The sequence below is a fragment of the Artemia franciscana genome, chromosome 18 (genome assembly GCF_032884065.1).
Source record: "Artemia franciscana chromosome 18, ASM3288406v1, whole genome shotgun sequence".
Classification (NCBI taxonomy): domain Eukaryota; kingdom Metazoa; phylum Arthropoda; class Branchiopoda; order Anostraca; family Artemiidae; genus Artemia; species Artemia franciscana.
This window is the reverse complement of record NC_088880.1, coordinates 36,237,137-36,262,378: the sequence shown is the minus strand read 5'-3', so window position 1 is coordinate 36,262,378 and position 25,242 is coordinate 36,237,137. Positions and strand designations below refer to the sequence as shown.

Sequence of the window (25,242 nt, the reverse complement as noted above, 5' to 3'; positions counted from 1 at the left end):
AGCGATATAAGGATTATCCACCCTTATGATGCTCCATGAGAAAAAATAATTTGCTTGGTGTAGATTGTGGCTGTTAGATTAGACTCTTGTGGAGGACTGCAGCTTCCCAATTGGAAAGGAACTCCTGGCAGAGCCATTCTCTATCAAGGTGAGACTTGAATATATCAGTTGAAGTAGCAGAAACTGTTTCTTCAGAGAGCTGGTTCCACATATTGATGATTCTTTTGGCTTATATGTCTACTCATGAAATGCTTCATGGAGAGCTTCAAAGAATGTCCTCTAGTACCAGAATGCAAGGGCTGTGCAAAGAGACCGGGAAGGGTATTTTTAGAGAGGATTTCCTTGGTTAAAATAATGTCACCCCTTTTCCATTGGTATGTCAGCATTGGCAGCTTCAAACAACATAGTCTTTCTTTGTATGGAAATTTATTCATGTTGCTAACCATCTTAGTGGCACAACACTGGACATCCTCAAGCAACTTCTTATCTTTTTTGAAGAAAGGGGCTGCCAATGACATTTCAACCTCCAGGCATGGATGTACAAGCGCCTTATATAACTTCATAAGAACTCTAGGGTGTCAGCTGGAGATGGTTCTTTTTATGATACCAAGGGTTTTATTTGCAAAAGATGAAACAGACTTAGCATGGCTGCTAAACTTTAATTGGTGATCTACAATAACCCCAAGATCTCTTTTATTGGAAACAGCAGAAAGGAAGTTGTCTTGAAGGAAATACTTATGATGCTGGGAAGATATTTTAAAGTACCCACCTCTACTCCTTCTCCCTCTAGAGGGCCCTGAAATTCACCTACATGACAGGTCTAGTCTATACCTATTGAAATTTTCACAAAACAACATTTTACCTTAATTTTCAGTTACCAGTGCTTTTTCTCTGCCTTTAGTCCTGAAAATGCAATTTCTGTTATTTGAGTAGAATTCTGGGTCAATGTTCCTATTACCTGAACAATTGTTTAGGGTCATGAAACTATTGTTAATAGATACATATTGACTTTTTGAACATCTTTTCTCTTTTGTAAAACTACTGCAAACTCACCATTATGGTGTTATTATATATTTGCACATTAGGGGGAGGAGTAAAGCATAGCATATATTAAATACAGTAATGGCTAGTTTACATATTTAATATATGCTATGCTTTACCACCACCCCCCTGATGTGCAAATATATAGCCCAAATTTGTTTTGAAATTATTACAGATTTGTGATTTCAAATATCCAATCAACAAAAATGGAAATGACTGCAATTCTTTATGTGTAAATACAGAATATTTGGGCTGGAATAACTCCATAATGGTGAGTTTTTGGTAGTTTTGCAAGAGAGAAAAGATGTTCAAAAAGTCAAAATGCATCTATTAACAATAGTTTCATGACCCTAAACAATTGTTCAGGTAATAAGAACATTATTACCTGTCAGGACCCTCTAGCAGGAGAGGTAAGTACTTCAAAATACCTTCCTGGGATATACTTTAGCCTGTAGACCCATGCCTGAAAGTTTCATTTTTCTAACCTAATCCAAGATAGCAAGAAGTCACTAAAATAGAATTTACTAGCAGATAGCCTAGGTTGTGCATGGTGCACAAACAAATTGACATTTAATACCTTAAATGCAAGATAAAAACTATTTTCTTTCTAAATTTTTATTAATAAGCCCATCCAAAGTGATTGATAAAGTAATTTAAGTTTTGAAAATTTGTTTTTCTGACTGGTAGTTTTGAGGTTTTTTATTTTGATCCCTGATGTCTACTGCTGCTGCTGGAAAGCTGGTAGGGAGAAATCCAGGAGGAATAGCCCTTGAATGTTGTTTGAAATGTGTTGATGCCATTATTAGCCTATTTGGTTTCTAAAAATGCTCAGGCTCTTTTGTCTAGGTTTGAAAATTCTCTTCTCTGGGTTTGAAAATTAAATACACTATTCAGTAAAATCCTAGTTTAGTGACTTTTGACTATCTCAGAAAGGGATTAGGATAGGAAAACAAAGCTTTCAGTAATGAATCCAGGGCAAACAAAATAATTAGAGAAGGTATTGCCAAGCTTCCATTAACCCTCTTCTGATTTCAAAGTCTTAGAAATTTGCCTACTTGAAGTCAATAGCCTACCTATTGAAATTTTGATGAAACAACATTTTATCTTAATTTTCAGTTATTTTTATTATTCTTCAAAATCAGTTATTTAATTTTGAATAGAATTTTAAGTCATATTAATGGTTTTTTCCCTAATTCAGGAAATGTATTCACAGATCTTTGAAAACTCATAATTTGGTATTGAACAAAGCTGTGAAGCTGAAAATCAGTTTCCTTGTGCTTTATTTATAGGGAAGATCTATTTTATAAAGTATCACCTTTATAACATAGATATTTATAATGGTCATTAATGGTTGATACCCTCTAAAGAGAGAAGGAGTAAAAGCAGGTACCTTAAAATGCCTTTCCAGGACATACTTTAGTTTTTAGGGTAAAATTCTAGTTGATTGACTTTTGGCTATCTTGGAAAGGGGTTAGGTTAGGAAATGAAACTTTCATGGATGGGTCTACAGGCTAAAGTATGTCCTGGGAAGGTATTTTAATGTACTCACCTCCACTCCTTCTCCCTCTAGAGGGCCCTAAATTTCGCCTATACAACAGGTCAAAATTTCTATACCTATTGAAATTTTGACAAAACAAAATTTTACCTTATTTTTCAGTTACCAGTTGCCTTTTCTCTACCTTCAGTTCTGAAAATACATTTTCTGTTATTTGAGTAGAATTCTGAGCCATATCAATGTTTTTTTTCAAAATTTAGGAAATGTAATATTTTTTTATTTTGGCAGGCCCTCTGGAGGGCTTGCATGTTTTGTGAAGTAGAGTTTAAGTGGTCTAAATCCCACTTGCTTATGCTTGAACAATCGTTTTCTTGCCATCCAGTTAGGCAATATTGTTATAATTAACGCTTATTTGCCACATAATGCATGTGGAATTGATTCTATGACTTGGTTTGCTAAAGCTTGCTCCTTGTTATGCTCAGCTGTGAAGCAATTTGCTGATTCTGAACTTACATATCTGATTGTTGGTGACTTGAACTGCAATATTTTAGATAACTTGGGTAGAACTGACTGCTTGTTAGATTTAGTTCCTGATTATAAATTATGGCAAAGGATCAGTCCTATGCTTACATTCATCATTCAGGAAGTGTATCAAATATTGACCATGTAATCTGTTTGCCAAGTCTCAGTATTTCTGAAGTGCATGTCCTTATGGATGAACAAGATATTGATCATATGCTGATGTCATTTATGTTTTCCCTGTCTGATGTTCCTGTATATTCCTCTATTCCTAAGCCCTCATGGTGTTTTGACAAGTATAATTGGAATTGTGGAAATATTGCCCTTTACAGTGTGATGCTTGCTACACTACTTAGTTCTATTTGTATTCTGTTTCGTTTGCTCCAGACATGGGTGCCTGTGAAAAATGTGGTTGCCAATATTAACCTGTACTATTCTCAAATTATTTTGTGTTTGAAAAACGCTGAGTCTTGTGCTGTCCCTTGTGAATGAGTTAGGTTAGGGACTTGTCAACCTGTGTAGAATAATGATTCAGAGTTGAAGTCGATTAAGAATCATGCAAAGTTATGGTTGCATATATGGTCAGAATGCAGAAGGCCTGCTTCTAATATTGTTTTCAGTATTAAAAATTGCACTAAATCTGCTTATAAGAAATACCTTAGTGCAGTCTGATTTCAGGGTCTTATTTTCCATGATATCCAAGTGACTGGAAGAATGTTTTAAATTCTAGTAGAATTAGTAGTGATGGTCCTGGCAATTATATTTCTAAATTGCATTATACTGCTATTTTTTCCCAGATTAATCATGCAGTCCATTCATGTTTTTCAGCTGTTTTGAAACGTATGCTACCATCTGCTCTATTTCAGCAGGATATATTACCAATATCCGCTGATTCAATTTACCTGGCTATTAAAAGGCTTAAGTCTAAGTCAGTTGACACCAATGGAATATCAGTGAATCATTTAAAACCTGATTGCCCCCTTTAATATTGCATTTACAACTACTTTTTCAAATGTGTTTGTGTTGTTCTGTTGTACTGGACAGTTTCTTGTGTGGCACAGTTACTTCTATTTTAAAAAGGGGGAAAGATCCATCTTCATGTTCATCTTATTGTCCTATCACTGTTTCTTGTACCTTAAGCAAAGTCCTTGAGTATTTGCCTCTCCCTTCTATAACAGATAATATAAATTTTGGAGTTAACCAGTTTGGTTTTCAGCATGGTCTGGGATGTCAGCATGCCCATAAAGTTCTTTCTACTCTGCTTTCTGATGCTTCCAGGAAGGGCTATGATCTTTATTTTCGTTCTTTAGATCTATCTAAGGCTTTTGATTCTGTAGTTCACTCCCAAGCCCTGTTTTCTTTGCTTAAATGTGGAGTGAATGTTTCTATTGTTTCTTTATTAAAATTTTGGCATGGTTATTCTTTCCTTCATATTAAATCTTCTCCTTTTAATCCTTCTATGTTAAAGATCTCTGTAAGACAAGGTGTGAGAGAAGGTGTGAGAGAAGGTGGAGTTTTATCTCCATCAATTTTCAAAATTTGTATTGCTTATGCAGACAATATTCTTCTCATTAGTAGAATTAAATCTGGGCTTTCGGCTTCTGTTCGTTCTGTCTCTACTGCTTTCTCGAATGTAGGTCTAACCCTTAACCCTGATAAATGTGAATTTCTTCATTTTGGTCCTTCTCCTAACTAATCTTCTAGACTTAATTGTTCTGAATTTAGCATTCCGTGCGTGACTTCTTTAAGGTAGTTGGGGATTACCCATACTAACAATTTAGTCTTTCTTTGTAATAAAATTGTTTCTCATGCTAAGGTTAAACTTCAAGTGGGTTATTCTAAAATTGTTGCGAATAGGGGGAAATACAACCACAAAGCCCTTTCACAAATTTATTCTTGCTTTTATGATCACTTGGTTTTATATCTTTCTGGATTTTATCCTGTTTTAAAAAGAAAAGATTTAAAGGCTCTAATTTTAATGTGGTAATAAATTTTGGGGCTCCAGATTTATTAAATAAACTTAGAGTGCTACACCAGAAACTATGTGACTCAATACATTTTACTATTAACCCTTTTCATGGTCTTCTAAAATGTTTTCTACTGTAACTTAATGTGTTATCAGAAGTTGTTTTTTTTTCTGTGTGTTTGTTTTATACTCTGATGTTTCAAGTGGGTCACAAATAAAATTATTATTATTATTATTATATCTTTAAAAACTTATAATTGGAATTGAGCAAAGTTGTGAAGCTGAAAACAATTTTGTTGTACTTCATTCAAGCAGAAGGTCTATTTTGCAAGGTTTCACTTTTATAACACACATATTTTTAAAGGTCATCAAAGGTCAGCTCTAGAGGGAGAAGGAGTGAAGATAGTTGCTTCAAAATACCTTCCCGGGACATACTTTAGCCTTTAGACTCATCCCTGAAAGTTTCATTTTACTAACCTAACCCCTTTCCAAGATAGCCAAAAGTCAATCAACTAGAATTTTACCATCTTTAGACCTATTTGATGTTAACCCATCCTTCTGTGCCCACATGACAGAATTTATATAGACATAGAATAGCTTTAGTCGTTAGTCCATTTAGACATTAGAACAGCTTTACAAAGAAAAGCATATTTTTAGTTGCTGATCATGATTAAATATATAGGTTGTATCACTCTGTATTTTACCATACCTACATTCTGTATTTTAGGCCTAAAACCTTTTTGCATGCTGATGCTAAGCCATCCTTCTCTGCCCACATAATGGAATTTAATGTAAGGTAAAATTATGGGCTGAGGTTTTTGCTATTTTGGAAAGTCATTTGAGTTAGTTGCATTAAACTCTCAGTTAACCATTCCCTTGGATGATATTTAGAAGTGCTTACATCCAGCAAAAACTTGAATATTATATCAAGAAATCTTTTACAAGAAAGAAAGTTGTTTCGGCAATTTTTTTTATATGAATAAGGCTTATACTACTCTTGATCCTATTGACTTCCTACCCCAGCCCCCCATTGCACTTCCTGGCTGAAGGACCAAGAAACGGAGATCAGCACCGCCAGTACGGACTGTAAAGTCTAATACCGTATCCTTTACTTACTCTTGATCCCAATGAAATCCTTATGGAGGTCATCAATTTAAATTATTTGAAAATTTTTGGAATTGGCAAAGGACAGTGCAATTTGATGATGTCACTGGGTTGTCCTCAGGTAGGGGTTATGTGCAATCTAATTTATGATATGGTGATTATTGACATTTTTTGGGGCAAGTATGCCTTAAATAAGATTTGAGGCACACATGCCTTAAATTTCAAGGCTTTGTATACAGATGATTTAGTCACTTGGACTGATTGCCACTGTCCAAAAATTTTTCAACCTAAGCTTTGGGAGGAATTGATCCTTTGTCAGTTTACTTAGTCATTTTGAGTGATAACCACTCTCCTGAAACTTGTCAACACAGTTGATTGTTGATTGTCAACACAGTTGACAATCAGATGTCACAGTTGATTATCAGTCAATTTTAGTTCAACCCTTGCCCCTGGATTCTAGGGGGTTGTGTTAGCTTAGGGGGTTGGAGGAGGCATTGTTATATGATCTTTGGATTATTTTGAACAGGATGGCTGTGTTAAAATTGGATTGGATGCAATTTGGGAAAAGAGGGTTTGGTGTGTGTGTGTGTGTGGGGGTCTATTTACCCTCCAATCAATTTTGACTCGGAAAAGGAAGTATAACTTTCGATTTCCCATTGAATAAGCCTCCTCCAAATATTACAACCACCCCTTCTATAAAACCTCTTATACCCCTTAAGCATAACTTGCAACCGTTGCCCCAAGGCTCCACAGAGTTGTTATTTTGTGCAAAATAGCTCTCTCAAAAGTTCAATTGGATGCATTTGGGGAAAAGAGGGGATGGGTGTGAGCTAGTTGCTCCTAAGTCACTTTTGACTGTTGAAAAGGGAACTAAAATATTTAATGATCAATCAAATATACCCTTTCCAAAGTTTAAACAACCACTCCATCCATAAAAAACCTAATTAGCCCCTGAGGTGTAACTTACAACCCTTGTTGCTAGGCTCCATGGGGTTTTGTCAACCCCAAGAGCAATATTATTTGGACTATTTTAAACAAATGGCTATCTCAAAAGTTTGATTGTATGCTTTTGGAGAAAAGAGGGCGTGAGGGGGAGGGGAGAAGTTAGTTGCCATCCAATTATTTTTTACTCTTGACACAAGAAATTTCAGTTTCTAATCAAATGAGCCTCCTACAAAGTTTAAACAGCCACCTTTTCTATAAAAACCTTATGTGCTCCTGTGAATAACTCACAACCTTTGCCCTCAGGCTCTGGGTGGTTGTGTCAACCCCAAAGGCAATGTTATATGATCTTTGGACTGTGTTGAACAAATTGGCTATCTCAAAAGTTCTGTCAGAAATATTTGGGGAATAGAAGGCATGGGGGGGGGGGAGATAATTTCCCTTCAATCACTATTGACTCCTGAAAAGAGAAATCCGAGTTTCCAATCAAATAAGCATCCTCTGAAGTTTATACAGCAACCTTTTCCATAAAAACCTTATATGCCCCTGGTGCATAACTTACAACTCTTGCCCTCATTTTCTTGAGAGCTGTGTCAATCCTGGAAACATTGTTATGTAATCTTTGGACTATTTCTAACAAAACAGCTATATCAATATTTTGATTGGATATATTTGAGGAAAATAGGGCACGGGGCCTGTTGCCCTCCAACAACTTTTGACTCTTAAAATGGGGAACTAGAACCTTCAGTTTCCAATCAAGTGAGCCTCCTCTAAATTTTATACAACCCCTTTTTTATAATCCTTGCCCCTGGGCCCTGGGGGGGGGGGCTGTGTCAGCCCCAGAGGCATTGTTGTATGATACCTGGACTATTTTGAACAAAATAGGCTACCTCAAAATTTTGATTGGATACATATAGTGAAAACAAAGTGTGAGGGGGAGGGGGGGCTACTTGCCCTCCAATCTCTTTTGACCCTTAAAAGTGGAACCAGAAATTTCAGTTTCTAATTAAATGAGCCCTTTCTGAAATTTATATGACCATCCCTACCATAAAAACCTTCTAGGCCCTGGAGCATAGTCTAAAACAATTGACCCTGGGCTCTGTGGGATTTGGTCTACCATGTATTTTTTTGTTTTATGATCTTTGGTCTATTGTGAACAAAACGACTAACTAAAAAATTTGATTGGGCACATTTGGGAAAAAGAGGGTGTGGGGTGGTGGTATTTGCCCTCTGATCGCTTTAGACTCTTAAAGAGGGAACTAGGACTCTCCATTTCTAATTAAGACCCCCACCATAGCTTATATGACCACCCCTTGTATAAAAACCTTATTTGTCTCTTGGGCATAACTTGCCTCTGAGCTCTTGGGACTTGTTTCAACCCATAAGTTTTTGCTATGTGATCTTTGGACTATTTCTTGTCTATATTAGCTAGTCAGGGACTGGTTTCGTACATGAGTTTCATTGTTTATGCTCACATAGCTAATGAATTCCACTGCCATATAAAGAATTTGCATAGAACAATCTGTATGATGTTTGTGCAGTCTCAAATAGGGCTTCAGAGTATTTTTTTTCTCACTCCAGCATTAGGGATCATTCTGTGAGGTGATTCCAGGCAGCACAGTACTGGAATAGTATTCATTGGCCTTGTATTTTTTGGCTTTGTCTACACTGAGACATTGGGCCCTTGGTGGCATGTGACCCCGTGTTGCCCCAAAGATTGTATATGCCTAACACTGCCATTGCATGTAAAAATTATATAAATACATGATCAAATGCTACAAGAGAGTTCATAGGGTAGGTGTTGCTTGCTCATGTCCCTTTCAAGCTGATATATGGTTTTCTAAAGTTGACTGTGAGTAGCTTTCCAAGGAAGACAGTCAATTCTTACCATCATCTCAACATACCCTGGGTCATCAGAATCTGGAACAAACTGCCATTCCCAGTTAAAAAGATGAAATCACTGGAAGCCTTCTCCAATAGCCTAAACATAAACATACCATATCTCAAGACTTTCAACATAGGACGACTTTAAATGGCAGTTGTGCTGCAGTCGATCTGCTCTTTGCCCTGCCATAACATTTTTCTTTTAATAAGGTGTCAGTTATATGGAAATTTTGTATTGAGAGGCCTGAGGAATAAGTTATTTATTTATTTACATTTTGTTGCAGAGGACAGGGGTATTCTCATATATCCTTAAAGAGATCTGCTGCTTGTTTCCTTTTTGCTTGCAGGCAATGTCACAATATTAGTCAAGATGCTTAGATTTGTTTATGTAGGTATGACTTGTATTGAAATTCATCTAGTTAAGTGCCTTTACCTGAAATATCCTTAGAGTTGATTTTTTCAGCTTTTTGCTAGAAATATCCCTGATAACATTGCCAGATTTCTCTATGAAATGGTATCCAAAGTATCCACCAAAATGTATTAATTGAGTAGATCCAAAATAAAACAGTGGTTATGTTTTTATTAACCACAATCTTTGCCAAACCTGTGAACATTTTATTTATGAGACTTAGAATGTCTGCTGGAACAATAGACTTTATAGTGGTTTATTATGGTTTTAGGCAGTGAAGATCTTTTAATTGCTATTCTTTCAAAAGGTAAATTTTGCTCATTTTACATTAAATCCTTTCCCCAATCCCATTAGTTTATGTCTAGTTTAATGTTTTGAAATTTTTATTCTTTAATTTTTTTTTGGTATAAAATGCAGCAAAGCTGCTTGGCTATTCAGTAGTCCAAATTATGTTATGATCTTTAAAGGGCACTGGGACGCCCACCCTATTGCTCTTTGTCTCTGCTTGTTTTAAGTTTGACTTAATTATTTTTTGTAATTTCTGTTTGCTTTGGGTTTCATTTATTTATTAATGGTCATTTATGATAGATTTAGGTTGAAAGACTATTTGACCTTATTTCTGCTTATGTTTGGTGTAATATAGTTTTTTACTTTTCTTTAAAAAAGCTTCTTTTGTGAAAGAAGTTTCTAAAATTAATTTATGTTTGTTTTTAAAGATCAAAGGTTAAGAAAAGGTTATTTCAAATCTTTTTGGTTTTTCTCTGTAAGAATCCAGATTTTGGCTTACTATTTACATGTTGGCAAAAAAAAAAAAAAGAATCTTAATAATCTGAATAAAACAAAAATCTGGTTACATAGTATATTTCGACATAGTTTCACACGTCAGCTTTCCCTGAAAGATAAAAGCTAGTGTGGAGTTTTTTCTTATACATCAAACATGTAGGCGGCAACCAGGCAAATATCAATCGCGTAAGTAAGTAAGCTTATATTGTGACCCAAGCACCTACAAAATAAATATAAAAATCAGTAAGAAAAATCAATGTCTGATCACTTTAAATGGAGAACTCTACATCTTCCTTCTTTTGTATTTGTTCTTCTTCAAGTGATCCAACAGGGGTTTCATGACTAAAGGTTTAATCTGGCTGGCTCCTTTATAACCCTTCCCGACCTTGTCGTCTTCAGATTTGGTTGTACCGGGTGCGCTGTAGCTGCGGCTTTGGAACCAGGAGGTGTGCTTTGTGGTTCCTTAGGGTTTGGTTGTCGGTTTGCTCTTGGTGTCTGAAAGGATTTTTCAGGTGGGCTAGACCTCCGACTGATATCGCTTGATGGGCTCGTGATTTGGGGGGATTCGCACGATGGTTCAGGTTCCATGGGCACCTTCATGTTCGTTAACGGCATCACGTTGTTTTGCAGGTAGGTGCACTCGTTTGTAGCGCGTATAAACTTCTGTGGGTCTGGCGCGTATAAACTTCCTGTTGCGTCTATATACAGCTCCATCTTCTGTCTTTACAGTCACTGAGCGGTTGCTTAATTCGTCGTATATACCGGTTACTGTGGCCTTAATCCATCTTTCATTTGCCTGCCCTGTTTTATTGAGCCATACTTGCTGGCCTGGTGCAAAAGGTTTGATCATGCGTGTGCCTCTGTCGTAAGCCTCCTTCTTAGCTTCTTGTTGCTTTTGTCTTGCTGCCTTGTATTCCTCTTTAGGCACGATTTTTGACATGAAGTTATGCTCTACTGACGGCATAACTGATCTTAACTGGCGACTCATCAACAGTTGCGCTGGTGATGCTAAATCGTCTACGGGAGTATTCCGATACTCAAGTAAAGCTAGGTATGGGTCTAATCTGTCAGCCAGTGCCTTTGACATAAGCCTTTTTACGGTTTGAACCGCTTTTTCACTGAGGCCGTTGCTCTGAGGGTATCTGGAACTGGACGTGCGGTGTGTGATTCTCCACTGTTCTGCGAATTTTTTGAATTCGTCTGCTGCAAACTGGGGGCCGTTGTCAGAGGTAAGTATTCGTGGGATCCCATGTCGTGCGAATTGGCTTTTCAGCTTGGTTATTATGACTCCCGAGCTTGTACTGTCTAGCTTGTCAAGTTCAATGTATCTACTATAGTAGTCAGTGGTTACCAAGTAATTTCTTCCTTCCCAGAACAGTAAATCAGTATCCACATGTTCCCATGGGTACTCCGGAATTTCAGAATTCATGAGAGGTTCCTTTCGCTGGCAATCGCTGGATCGTTGACATATTTCACATCCGGAGATATACTTGGTGATGTCGGCAGTGATGTTCGGCCAGAAAACGCATGAGCGCGCACGTTGTTTTGTTTCGACAATGCCTAGGTGGGCTGTGTGAAGACGGGTCAGGATTTCGTGGCGCGTACACCCCGGTATTATGATTCGATCACCCTTTAAGAGGATTCCTTGGTATGCTGCCAGTTCGTTTCTGTAATTCCAGTACTCCTGAATTTCAGCTGGGCACTGTTTTTGTTCTCTGGCCATCCTTTTTTGATGGTGTCGGCTAGAACTTGCATTTTTGGGACATGTTTGGTACTGTCTTCGATGCTTTGCACCATTTGGTCTTTGATTGGGATGTGTTTTAGAGAGAGAGGACACTTTTATTATACATATCATCAATATACAAAAAAAACCACATCAGCCACTTTAGAAAGTCAGAGACTCTAGAAAGTCATAACGTTATGCACGTGCAATTCTGCCTGTAGATCTTCTTCTGGGTCTGTGTTTTCCATGTGTAAACGTGATAGGGTATCAGCCACGGGAATTTCTTGTCCAGGTCTGTATGTGAACCTGAGGTCGTATGGCTGGATGGCTAGCATTATCCGCTGTAATCTGGGTGGAGCCCTGCTGATCGGTTTTCTCAAAATGTTTTCCAACGGTTTGTGGTCTGTTATGACCGAGACCTTTCTTCCAAATATATATTGGTGAAAATGTTTGCATGCAAACACGATGCCGAGTAGTTCTTTCTCAATTTGAGAGTATCTTTGTTCTGTGTCACTCAATGATCTTGAACCACATGCTACTGTTTCGTTTTCCACTAGTAGCTGGGCTCCCAACCCATGTTGTGATGCGTCGACGATTACCTCGACTTCCTGGCAGTGAGTATTGAAATATGAGAGGTGTTCGCACAATGATTTGCGAATCCTTTGACATGTATCGCTGTGTTTCTTCGTCCAGACAAAGTCCTTAGCTTTTCCAAGCTCTCGTAGAGGTTGGTTCAGACTGGATAAGTTTGGTATGTATCTGGAGAGATAGTTGAACATCCCTAATAACGTCTGCAGTTCCTCTTTGTTTCTTGGTTCCGGCATTTCAGCAATTGCTTTTGTTTTGTTGGGGTCTGGCCTGACACCCTCTGTGGTTAGAAGATGGCCAAAATATGGAATGGCTGTTGCATTGAATACGCATTTGTCTCGATTAAACTTGACTCCTTTTTCCCTTGCTCTTTGGAGGACTGCTTTCAGTTGCATGTCGTGATCTTCTTTACTTGTTCCTACGCCTGCTATGTCATCCACTATTAGACCCAGACCCAATCCTTCAAAAGCCTCCTCCATCCGGCGCTGGTACTCATCCTGAGCTGAGATTATTCCAAATGGATATCTTCTCCACTTGAATCTCCCAAACATGGTGTTGAACGTTGTCAGATCCGATGATGCATCATCAAGTACCATCGACCAGTATCCGTTTCTGGCATCTAGTTTGAACAGATTTTGAGCTCCGTGACATTTGTTTGCAATGTCGTCAAACGTTGGTATCGGATAATGTGGTCTCTGTATCCATTTGTTCAATTCTATAGGATCTAGGCATATCCGGATATCGCCGTTGGGCTTCTGCACTATGACAATAGAGTTTACCCACTCTGTTGGCTCAGTAACTTTTTCGATTATCCCGAGGGATACCAGTCGTTCCAGTTCGTTTTTCAGTTTGTCCTGGATTGCCAAGGGTACTTTTCTTGGTGGTTGTACTGATGGTATTGCTCCGGGCTTCAGGTGTATCTTGCATTTTCCAGGCATTTTACCAATGCCTTCGAACACGTCTTTGTATTCTACTAGAATCTCATCTGTAGTACTAGTTACTGGTGTCTGTTCTATGTTGTATATGAACTTGATTAAGTTCAGCGATACACTGGTCTGCCTACTAAGTATAGGTCTCTTGTCCGTATCAACCACATAGAACTTGTGTGTTTGCAGCTCTCTGTTCTTGTACTGAACCTCTAGCTGGCAGGTACCAGCTACTTTCAAGGATTCACCAGTATAGCTTGTAAGTATGTCGGATGTTGGCCTGAGTTTTGGTTGTGGATGCATCTTGTTAAGGGTCTTCATTGGTATGACATTTGCTTCTGCACCTGTATCAATTTTGAATTCCACGTTGATTCCTTCGTTTGTTAGATACAGTTTGGCCACTGGTTCATTATTCTTTTCCTCCTTGGTTTGGATTCTTTCAATAAAATACTGTGAAGATGTATCTGTACTACTTTCTTCTGTTTCAATGCTATGAATGTTCCTTTGACTGCTTCTGCACATTTTTGCAAAGTGATTCATCTTCTTGTATTTTATGCAGCTTTTTCCTTTGGCAGGGCACTGATGGCTTTTGCTGAACACTCAACCACAATTGTAACACTTTGGCCCTTCACCTGAGTCTTTTTAGGAACATACATGACCAGGTGTGAAGCTGCCACCACATTTGTAGCATTTTCGTCCCTGCCTTGTTACCACATCTATCTCTTGTTTTACATGCACTTTTGAATGTTCCGGGTTGGACATTATCATCAACTGTGCTTGGGTCGCCTCTGCAGCTCTGCATGTAGCTATTGCATGATCTAGAGTTAGTCCTGCTCCTTCACTAAGTAGTCGTTCCCGAATCTTGTCTTGCTTAACTCCAAAAACTAGTCGATCTCTGATCATTTCATCACTGGTCGTTCCAAATGCACACTCTTTTGCTGTGATCCGCAACTCAGTGAGGTACTGTTCGATGGATTCACCGTCTCTCTGGTTACGTTTGTGGAAGTGATATCTTGCAAATATAGGGTTCACAAGTGGTTCAACATGTTCACTAAACTTCCTTAAATATGTTTCGACATTGTTTGTTTCATCGGCAGTTAATGTCCATGTATTAAAAATGTCTCTGCCCTTTTCACCAGCCCATATCAGCAAGTATGAGCATTTCACTGCACTTGTTTTTTCACTTAGAGGTCCTGTAAACATAAGTTCTGCATGCTGTTTGAAGTGTGACCAGGCAACTTTTAAGTTTGTTGCATCCCAATTTATTGATGGGCAAGCTCCGAATTCCATGTTGTATTCCTCAGACTTCTGACACCATGTGGAGTTTTTTCTTATACATCAAACATGTAGGCGGCAACCAGGCAAATATCAATCGCGTAAGTAAGTAAGCTTATATTGTGACCCAAGCACCTACAAAATAAATATAATAATCAGTAAGAAAAATCAATGTCTGATCACTTTAAATGGAGAACTCTACAGTTAGTACTCTTTTTTGTTCCTTGGACATTGTATATATGCTATTTTGACAGCCTAGATGCACTTGCAGCCTTTTTATTTAGCTCCATAGTAAGAGTATAATACTGTTTCAATATATACTATAATAGAACTCACTATAATGACTGTTTCAACTTTATCCCATTAGTTGTTCTTGGGATCTCACTGAGATGCTTTATTGACTATCAGCATGTACACAGAGCCTTTTGATTTAGTTTTAAAGCAACATTGATTCTCCCTTAAAATTTCTAATCCATTCCCTATCTCAGTCTTATTATATCCTGCCTGCATATCTTGAAAACCTGGTCTATTTTGACAACATGGATGCACTTAAACAATTAGTTCAATAGTAGCAGTGATGGTAGTAATAGAAGCAGCAGCAAAAGTTGTAGTAATATTGGTAGCCCTTGAAGTTTCAGCTTACTACCCTAAGGCATTGCTGGGCTATTGGTAATAAACCCCTTTGATAACCCATATGTGCATCCTGTGTTTTGATCCAGTTCAACATACCCTCACTGTTCCCTGAAAGTTTTACTAATGGCCTATTAATTCGTATTAGAGAAGTGCTAGTAGGAGAAATAGAGAATGCTATTAGTGATGGCAGTAGTGGCTGTAACAATGTTCACATTGTAACTTTTTGATCTAGTTCAATACTAGATTGTATAATTGTTGTATAGTATGCACAGAGTGCTTTTTTTTTAGCTCAACATGCCCTGATAGTTCAAGCCTAATAATCTAAGCTGTTCCTGGGATGTTGTTGCTATGTCCTTTTAATAACCTCAATTGATATAGTGAGTTAATTCAGTTTAAGATCCTCCTCAAAATCCCTGAAAGTTTTATCATAATACGCTTACCTGCAGTGGTACTAAGAGTAGTAGTTATATTGGCAGTACTACTACTACTAGTAGTAGTAGCACCACTGTAGTACTAATTGTGGTAGTGGTAGTAATATTACTACCAGTCGTAGCATAGTACTGCCAGTTGTTAGAGACCCATAGTCCCTTTTGGTTAGTTCAATAACCCCCTTAACATGTCTCGAAAATTTCAACTTAATACCCTATACCATTACTGGGATATTACTGATATGCCCTTTTGACAGCATGCAAGCACAGCATGTCTTTTAATTTGGTTTAATATTCCCTGAAAAATTTGTCTTTATACCCTTAGCCTAAGTGATAATAGTAGTAGCAATGGTAGTAGAAGTAGTAGCAGTACTAGTTGTAGGAGTATGCACAGGGTGCCTTTTAGCAAGTTCAACATCCTTCTCAAGACGCCCTGAAAGTTTCAACTTAATACTCTAGGCTGTTCCTTAGAAATTGCTCCTGTATCCTTTTCATGAATGCACATAGCACATTCTGATTTTTTGAACACCCCCCTAAATATTCCCTGGAAGTTTAACATTACAACCACTAGCTTCATTGGTAGCAGTAATCCTAGTAGCAGTAGTATTTGTATGCAGATAGTGCCATTTGCTTTGCACCTTTTGCTTTTTTTCACCATCCCTTTTGCCACATGTTGAAAGTTTCAACTTATTACCATAAACAGATCCTCAGACATTTTTGATAAGTCCTTTTGACAACCTGCATGCACATAGTGCATTTTGACATAGTTCAGCATCTCAATATTCCCTAAAATTTTCACCTTAATATCCTTAACTTTAATAGTAGTATTAGTAGTAATAGTGGTAGCAGTAGTATTAGTAACAGAAGCAGTAGTAGTATTGGTAGTTGAAGTTGTAATAGTAATATGTTACCATTATTTTTTGTTGGTCCAACCTCCCCCACAACATGCTCTGTAGAATGCAACTTTATACTCCAAGTCATTCCTAAGATATTGCTGATATGCTCTCTTGACAACCTGCATGCACACAGTGTGTTTTGTTTTTATTCAATTTCTATCTGCACATTCCCTGAAATTTTCATTTTCATACCCTTAGCCTTAGTGATAGTAGAGTAGAACTAGTAGGAGTAGTTGTATGCACATATTACCTTTTGCTAAGTATTCTCCTCGTCATACCTTGAAAGTTTCAACTTAATGCCCTAAGTCATTCCTAAGATATTGGTGATATGCCCTTTTGACAACCGGTTTACACATAGTTTATTGTGTTTACTTCAACTTCCCCCTCAACATTTTCTGAAGTTTCCACCTTAATTCCTCAGCCTTAGTACTTGTCACAGTAGAAGTAATAGTTTTAGTTGTAGTAGAAGTAGTAGTTGTAATATAAGAAGTAGTAGTAGCCTGCACATACTGCCCCTTGTCATTGATCATCCCCCTTATAATTCCCTTAAAGTTCTGACTTACTACTTTAAGCTTAAATAGCAATGAAGGCCATACTGCCTTTCTATATTAAACAAAAACAACTTCGAAACAATAGGAAAAATTTTTCCAAGACAGTGGAATGCAATTCAATGGATTGAATTGGACAACAAATTAAAAATGTTCGCACAAAAAATAATCTGTATGTAGTTTTCTCTAATAATTTTAAAATCACATATTTCTTAAACTCCAGTAAAGATAAAACCCCAGTTACTCGCCAAAGAGGGGTCTATCAAATCCCATGCGATTGTGGCAACTACTATGTTGGCAGGGCCCATCAGAAAAACGGCTACACCAGCATAAAGAAGACATAGACAAAGCATTAATTTCTAACAGTTCTAATAACTCCTTTGATTCTGCTCTAGCCTGACATATATTTAATAATCCCTCCCACACAATACTTTTTGAAAAATCTTCTCTCATTAGTAATGATTTGAGGATAAAACAGGTATGCCTTTTTGACAATGTGCTTGCATAGAGTGTGTTTTTATTTAGTTCAAGTCTTCCCACAATATTTCTTGAAATTTCACCTTCATACCTTATCCTTAGTAGTAGGAATCATAATAGTTGTAGTAGTAGGATTAGTGGTAGTAGTTGTATTAGTAGTAGTAGTAACAGTAGTAGCTGTAGTAGTATGCACATAATACCTTTTGATCAGTTGAATATCCCCCTCATCATGCCCTGGAAGTTTCAATTTAATACACTAAACCGTTTCTAAGATACCCTTTTGACAACCAGTATGCTCAGAGTGTGTTTTGATTTAGTTCAACTTTCCCTCCACATTTCCTGAAATTTCATTTTAATATCCCTAGTCTTCAAGAATATCCTTGATCAACATTCCCTGAGAGGCTCACCTGAATGCCCTTGGCCTTTTTTGGCACATTAGGTCAAACATGCCCCCCCTTCCCAAGCATAAATGTTAGATGAAAACAATGGATGAACTGCATATCTTACAGCTCTTGCCCCAAGGGCTGTTGTGGGGGGGTTGTTATCCTTAAAGATATAGTTATGATCCTTTCAACTATGCTGAACAAGGTGGCTATTTCATAATTTTGATCAGGTGTCTTTGGATAAAAAGTTGCGTGGGAAGGGGTCTGGTTGCCCTCCAATTTATTTTGACTCTTATAAAGGGCACCAAAACTATCAATTTGCAATCGAATAATACACTTTGGAATTTTTGATGACAACTCCTTCCATACAAAGTGCCTTGATGAAAAAAAAAATAATGCATTGCGCCAAATTTGCTCTTTACTTAGGCAGCGCTAAGTAAATATGGGTAATTTAATAAAGCATGAATAAGACCATTCATTTCTTGGAATATCTAGTATAGAAACCTTACCTGATTGGGAAAATATTTCCTGAAAAAGCTTTTCCCTTGAAATGGGTGTTTGAGGTTTTAACACTCTCCTCAAAATTTTGAAGCTGATGTAGTGATTCAAATTTTGGTTCTGCAAAATTAAAATTATGGGCTCTTCCCAAATTAAAAACGGGAAAATAGCCAGAATGTAAACTTATGATTTTCATTTACTCTTTTTTTTTCAGAGATGGGGGACTTCTTAGATTGTGCTGTTTGTGGTGTCAACATCACTAGCAATGAGGCTGCTCTGAGCCTAGGAGCATCTTTATGTGATAGAAACATGACTATTGGAGAATGGCTTAGAACAATTTTAGCTGATGAGAATTTTTGTCTGTTAAACCATGATCGAATATGCTATTCTTGTTTGCAATTACTTTCCAATGGCTCTAAATCCGCTCTAAGAACACTAACAGGCAGATTTAAAACCAAGCGTATCACAAAACAAGCTGATTTTCTAGAGGTTATTGAATTACAATCCAGTGATCAAACTCCATACGGGGATTCTGACCTAAAAAGAAAACGTGATAGTTCAGACAGTCAGTCAAGTGAAAGCACTGTTGTCAAACGTGGTCGACCAAAGAAAAGCGTCAGTACTAAGTACATTGAGTACAATTCAACTCATATGTGCAGCTATTGTGGCGTCAAATTAGTGGAATCTCTGAAACATTTTTGTATATATAATCCAGTATGTTTTGTATGTTCTACACGTGTTGGGTCAAATAAAATAACAGATCATATACTAATTTTCCATTCAGAATTTCAACAACAGAAATGTCACAGATGTACTTCCTGGTTTTGGAGTGTTGACGATCTAAATTGTCATCTTGAACAAGTTCATTCAACCGTTAGTGAAGCAGCCAAAGCTGCCGAAACTCTACTGAACTTGTCTCAGTCTGGAAATGACTCTCAGTTGGAGCACGTAATAATAGACACTAAATTAAAAGAGAGGGGACTTTTAAATTGTTCAAGTGCAAAAGAGGTCAAGCTAGAGTACTGTCGAATATGTGATGTCAATATTTCTTTACATGCATTTGAAATGCATATGGCAAAAATGCATCTTGGACTTGATGGTAGTGAATTGTGTAACAAGGGTGGCATTCTTCTTTCAAAGCATGATGGGAAAAATTCGATTATTTGCTGTGGATTGGTTTTTGACAGTGCACAAAGTGTTACAGGTAACATTCTTATTTTTTTTTTTTTACAGTTTTCAAATGTTCTCTCTTGTCTCTTTTTATATACCCTCTCCCTTAGTTTTCTACTAAGTGAAATCAAGTTTAAAATTGTTGCTGATATTCTGTTGAGACAAGGAATTGACAAGTTATTACTAATGTGTATTTCATGGTCTTTGGAACTGTTCAATTTTTAAACAAAAGCTGTTGAATCAGCAGTAAAAACAAAGTTAAAGCATTTTGTTTCCTTTTAATAAAATGTATCTTCAGAAGTGTTGCTTCACTAAGACGGTCTCATGAATTCACAAATGTATGATAATGGAAGGGAGGGGGGCTTCTGGTCCTTCTGGTTCTTGAAGCATCAATATTTTATGGTTTATCCCTATAACTTGTATACTTTCTGTACTTGTCTACTATTTTTTTTCTACTTCCCCCTTTCAAGTGCATGTGGACTGGAATTGTCCTGCATTCACTTTGAGAGTGTATGTAGTACGTTCTTTATCAAAAGTAAAATCTACTGTTTATCACCATGGTTTTTAAAATACTCCATAATGTGTGTTTTATGTGTTTTTTTTAAGTTTTTCCGAGAGCTATTGGTCAAGTATTTGCATTTGTTTATTTTGTTAGCTATAATAACACTCAAAAATGAATGCTAAATCATGCTGAAAAAAGGGAAAAAGAAAAAAAGATCACTTGATAAATACCACTACACATTATGACACAAAGGAGTTTATAGATCTATTTGTACAGCACTTAACGGCTTATAGTTTGTTGTGATGACTAGTAATTCTGCTGATCTGTACATATGGTGTAAGAGTGTATTGGTGTTTCTCGTGAACTATTAGTGCCCATAGTTTTTTTGTGGCACTTGGTGTTAACCAAGTGACATATAGCGATCGCGAATTCTGTCAGTCTGTCGGTCTGTTGGTCCTGGTTTTGCTACTTCAGGCACTTCCAGGTAAGCTAGGACGATGAAATTCGGCAGGCGTATCAGGGACCGGACCATATTAAATTAGAAATAATCGTTTTCCCGATTTGACCATCTGGGGGGGAGGAGTGGGGGGCCGGTTAATTCGGAAAAATAGAAAAATGAAGTATTTTTAATTTACAAACGGGTAATGGGATCTTAATGAAATTTGATGTTTGGAAGAATGTCGTGTCTCAAAGCTCTTATTTTAAATCCCGACTTGATCCGATGACATTGGGAGGAGTTGGAGGGAGGAACCTAAAATCTTGAAAAACGCTTAGAGTGGAGGGATCGGGATGAAAATTGGTGGGAAAAATAAGCAGAAGTCCTAGATACGTCATTGACATAACTGGAACGGATTTGCTCTGTTTGGGGGAGTTTGGGGGGGGGATGGTTAACTCTGAAAAATTAGAAAAAATGAGGTATTTTTAACTTACGAAGGAGTGATCGGATCTTAATGAATTTTCATATTTAGAAGGACCTCGTAACTCAGATCTCTTACTTTAAATTGCGACCGGATCCATGGTCAGTAAGGGGGGGGGGAACAGAAATCTTGGAAAACACTTAAAGCAGAGAGATCAGGATGAAACTTGGTGGGAAGAATAAAAACAAGTCCAAGATACGTGACTAACATAACCGGACTGGATCCGCCCTCTTTGGTGGAGTTGGGGGGGGGAGGGAGTAATTTGGAAAAATTAGAAAAAATGAGGTATTTGTAACTTACGAAAGGGTGATCAGATCGTAATGAAATTTGATATTTAGAAGGGTCTTGTGCTTTACAGCTCTTATTTTAAATCCCGACCAGATCTGGTGAAATTGGGGGGAGTTACAGGGGAAAACTGGAATTCTTGGAAGACTTGAAAATTGAGGTATCTTTATCTTACGAATGGGTGATCAGATCTTAATGAAACTTGATGTATAGAAGTATCTTATGTCTCTGATGCTCCATTTTCAATTTGAATCGGATCCGGGGACATAGGGGGCTGTAGGGGGAAACAGAAATCTTGGAAAACGCTTAGAGTGGAGAGATCGGGATGAAACTTGATGGGAAGAATAATCACAAGTTATAGATACGTGATTGACATAATTGGAACGGATCTTTTCACTTTGGGGGAGCTAGGGGGTGTTGATTTGGAAAAATCATAAAAATCGAGGAATTTTTAACTTAAGAACGGATGACCGGATCTTAATGGAATTAGATATTTAGAAGAAACTCATGTCTCAGAGCTCTTATTTCAAATCCCGACCAGATCTGTTGTCATTGGGGGGCGTAGGAGAGGCTAGCCGGAAATTTTGGAAAACGCTTAGAGTAGAGAAATCGGGATGAAACTTGGTGGTTAGAATAAGCAAATGTCGTAGATACGTGATCGTTTTCAAGCGAATAGAGTAGGAAAATTCAAGAACTCAAGGACACTTTCGTAATTGCTGAAACAGGGTACAAGTATTATTTTAATGGTGTGTTTTTGAACATCTTCTGGCTCTGCTGACATGTAAGTAACGTTTTGAGATTGGGGACCTCAAACGGGAGAATGATATTTGATGATAGGCCTGATGTAGGCTGTATACCCCAGCAGGAGCTGGTGATCCAAGAAGCCTAAACTGCACATACTTGTTAAGCTCTGGAGTGAACAGTGACCTAAGCATACAATATTTCTCACATGCAGCTTAAACAAGTAATCACTTGTAAATGTTACTCCCAGTGTTGTTGAGGAGGAAACATTAGGAAACAGCACATTTAGGATTGTAGTGTCCTAGTGCTTATGCTTGAGTGAATTGAATCATATAAGTTTGGTTTTCTATTCATTCACTTGTAGGCTATTTGATTGACACTAGTTGATGAACATGAAACTTTTATTTTGCTACTGCATTTTGTTAGACAGTGTACTTGAGAGGTGCAGACAAGTTGTCAATAAACTCAAAACGCTCCTTAGACTCTGCTAAGATTAGGTTGATGACAACAAGGAATAAAAGAACAGCTATTTCTGTTCCTTGCGGCCAATTGTAGGTTAGTTTTGACCGCTCAGAGGAGGTATCTTAGGGAAACAAAGAGTAAACTGATTATCGTCTCCCCCCGATTGCCGTCGAACTAATCCTAGCATTAAATTTTTCGGTCCCATATCTTTCAGATTTGTTAGCAGTCAGGTGTTTGAAAAGCTTGAATGCTTTTCTGTAGTCCACCTAAAATACATCGACGTACCATCAGAAGTGTCCAACCGCCTAACAATTAGGTGGTAAATTCAGACTAGATATACTGCCGTGCTAGTGCCTTATATGCATCATATTGGTACATGTCCATCAAAAGTGCAATTTGTTGCAATAGAGAACGGTAGATAAAACCTTTAGCTACCTTTGCTAAGTTGGGAGTTATCGATATGGGTCTCAGTTGATCACAGGACAGGGTGTCTTGACTTTTGGTGTGACAAGGACATATGCAGATATCCAAATCTTCAGGAATATTTGTTCTGACAAACACTGGTTTATTGCTGATGCGATTGGCTTTACAAGAAAGGTGCATATTCTTTCAATATTTTAACGGGGAGTTCACCTGGGTATGAAGTATAGTTGTTTCATAGCCGTCCAATTGCGGAAAAAAAATTCTGATATTTATGTGATTTCATCCATATTACAGTTGTTAATGATGTCAGTCATTTGCTCGGTACTTATAGTTGGGTAAGTAGTGCAAATCTGAGTAAAAAATTTCTTAACTTCTGAAGCTTTAATTAAACGGCCGTCCACGCTGCTGATTCGAACCTCAGTACCTTGTTTTCGTCTAGACTGTTTTAGTGCCACTGTGACACAGTGCCACACTGTGCCACTTCTGAAACTCTTACTTCAGAATTTCTCATATTCTTTGTATTTAATGTAAATCCTGGGTATGAATTTCACATCGTCATTTGATCGTGGTTTTTATCTTGGTATCAAACCATAGCTTATCTGTTTTTCAAATCACACATTCTCTGACTGGAGAAAATTCTTGGTATTTTCGCTGGAGCATCGATTATAACATCTCCAATTTTTCGTCAATATTTGTTATACCACAGACATGAGTCAAAGTTAGTGATCCACTTAGCAAAGTTTTGGACAGAATTTTCCTTGTCAGTTCTGTAAGTTAATTTGGCCTTTTTTTTTCGAGAGCTGAAATACTTCAGTTCCCTGCTATTCAGTTTCTTTTAATTAAAGAAAAATTATGCAAAATAATTAATCTACAGTGGTAACTAGCTGTGCGAGTGTTTCCTTCGTTCTGTCTTAGCGCTATAAAATTTCCTCTTGTTTCATTTTTGTTTTACATGCTTTTTTTCTTTGTTTGTAGTAAGTTTAGTAAGTTTTGTTTTAAGTTTGTTAGTAAGTGTAGTAACTTTGTTTTGTTAGTAAGTTTTTTATTTTTTTTATTTCTATTGCTCGAATATTGGCATACGAATACCAATCTTTGAAATAAATTCATGGTCAGTAGTGTCAATTTCCAGAAATGAGAGGGAGAGGGGGCAAAATGTACCTGGGTGGTGGGAATTTTGTTGTCTCTTCCATTTTCTTATGAAAATTCCAAGAAAGCTATTTTCCAGAGATCAAGGGGGACGCCCCCTCCACCTGTTTATGCTCCTGCTTTTGGAACATGCATCCTTAGCCCATGCATTGCAAGAGTAAATAAATTAGTTTTTGGGTAACATCTGATGTCTGTGAAACTTGTGTTTTAAGTTCTAGTGCAGGGGTGTAATTTGCTATGGGCCAGGGGGAGGGAACTGTCCTTCCCAGACCTCGGTTATAGTAGTAGCCTACTATAAAGTACCTTTATAGTGCTTTTATAGCACTAAAAAGTACCTTTATGGTACCAAATGGCATATTTTTTAGTTTTTAATTTCATTTGATTTGGGAAAACTGGCTCCAACTTTGCCCCCCCCCAGGATTTTGACAAAATTATGCCTCTGTTTTAGTACACTCATGCGTCTTTGAATAATCCTTGATAGGATTTACTCTCTTTATTTTACTTGTACATTACTGATAATTTATTTTCACTTGAAACTGCTGTCTTTTACAGTCTTTAAAATCAAAAATCAGTCTTGGTAGAACAAATTGAGAAAGTCATTAGTTCCTTTTGACTAAATAGGGCAGGAGCTACCCGTTCCCACTGCTTGAAGGTGAGTACTGACCAATTGTCGCTTAGGGAGGTTTCTTCTGTTTTCCTTATTACTTATGCGTGGCTAGGGTAAACCTGCTTTTTTGAGACCCGTTTTCTTTCTCTTTTTTCAGAACATGTAGAAAAGGATCATTTAAAGAAAGCTATGAAACAGGGTTGGGAAATTAAAAATCCAAAGGAGGATTGCTTGTCAATTGTATCTGAAGAGAAAGACGGCACCAAGTGCACTATTCCAGACGACGAGCTAGTGGTAATTGTAACTGAAGATGTAAGTTAAAGATTTTTCTGATTCTTCTATTATTTACATTGCTCTACTCAAGAGAACTTCTGTTATTTGTAATTATTGCAAGGTATTATAAGATATTATGGTGTACAAATTTGCTTAGCAGCAATTGGTGATGCTTTAGTCATTTCTTAGCCCATGGGT

At 37.4% G+C, this 25,242-nt stretch overlaps 1 protein-coding gene across 1 annotated transcript in view; it reads left to right on the top strand.

Moving 5' to 3' along the window:
- The window catches only part of LOC136038953 (uncharacterized), a 72,445-nt gene that overhangs the window by 3,065 nt on the left and 44,138 nt on the right, over positions 1-25,242 (top strand). Inside the window, exons 2-3 of the mRNA XM_065722467.1 lie at positions 18,733-19,722; positions 24,929-25,083. Of these exons, the coding sequence (XP_065578539.1) occupies positions 18,735-19,722; positions 24,929-25,083 (1,143 nt within the window). The 5' untranslated portion in view covers positions 18,733-18,734. The remainder of the gene's footprint in view (positions 1-18,732; positions 19,723-24,928; positions 25,084-25,242) is intronic.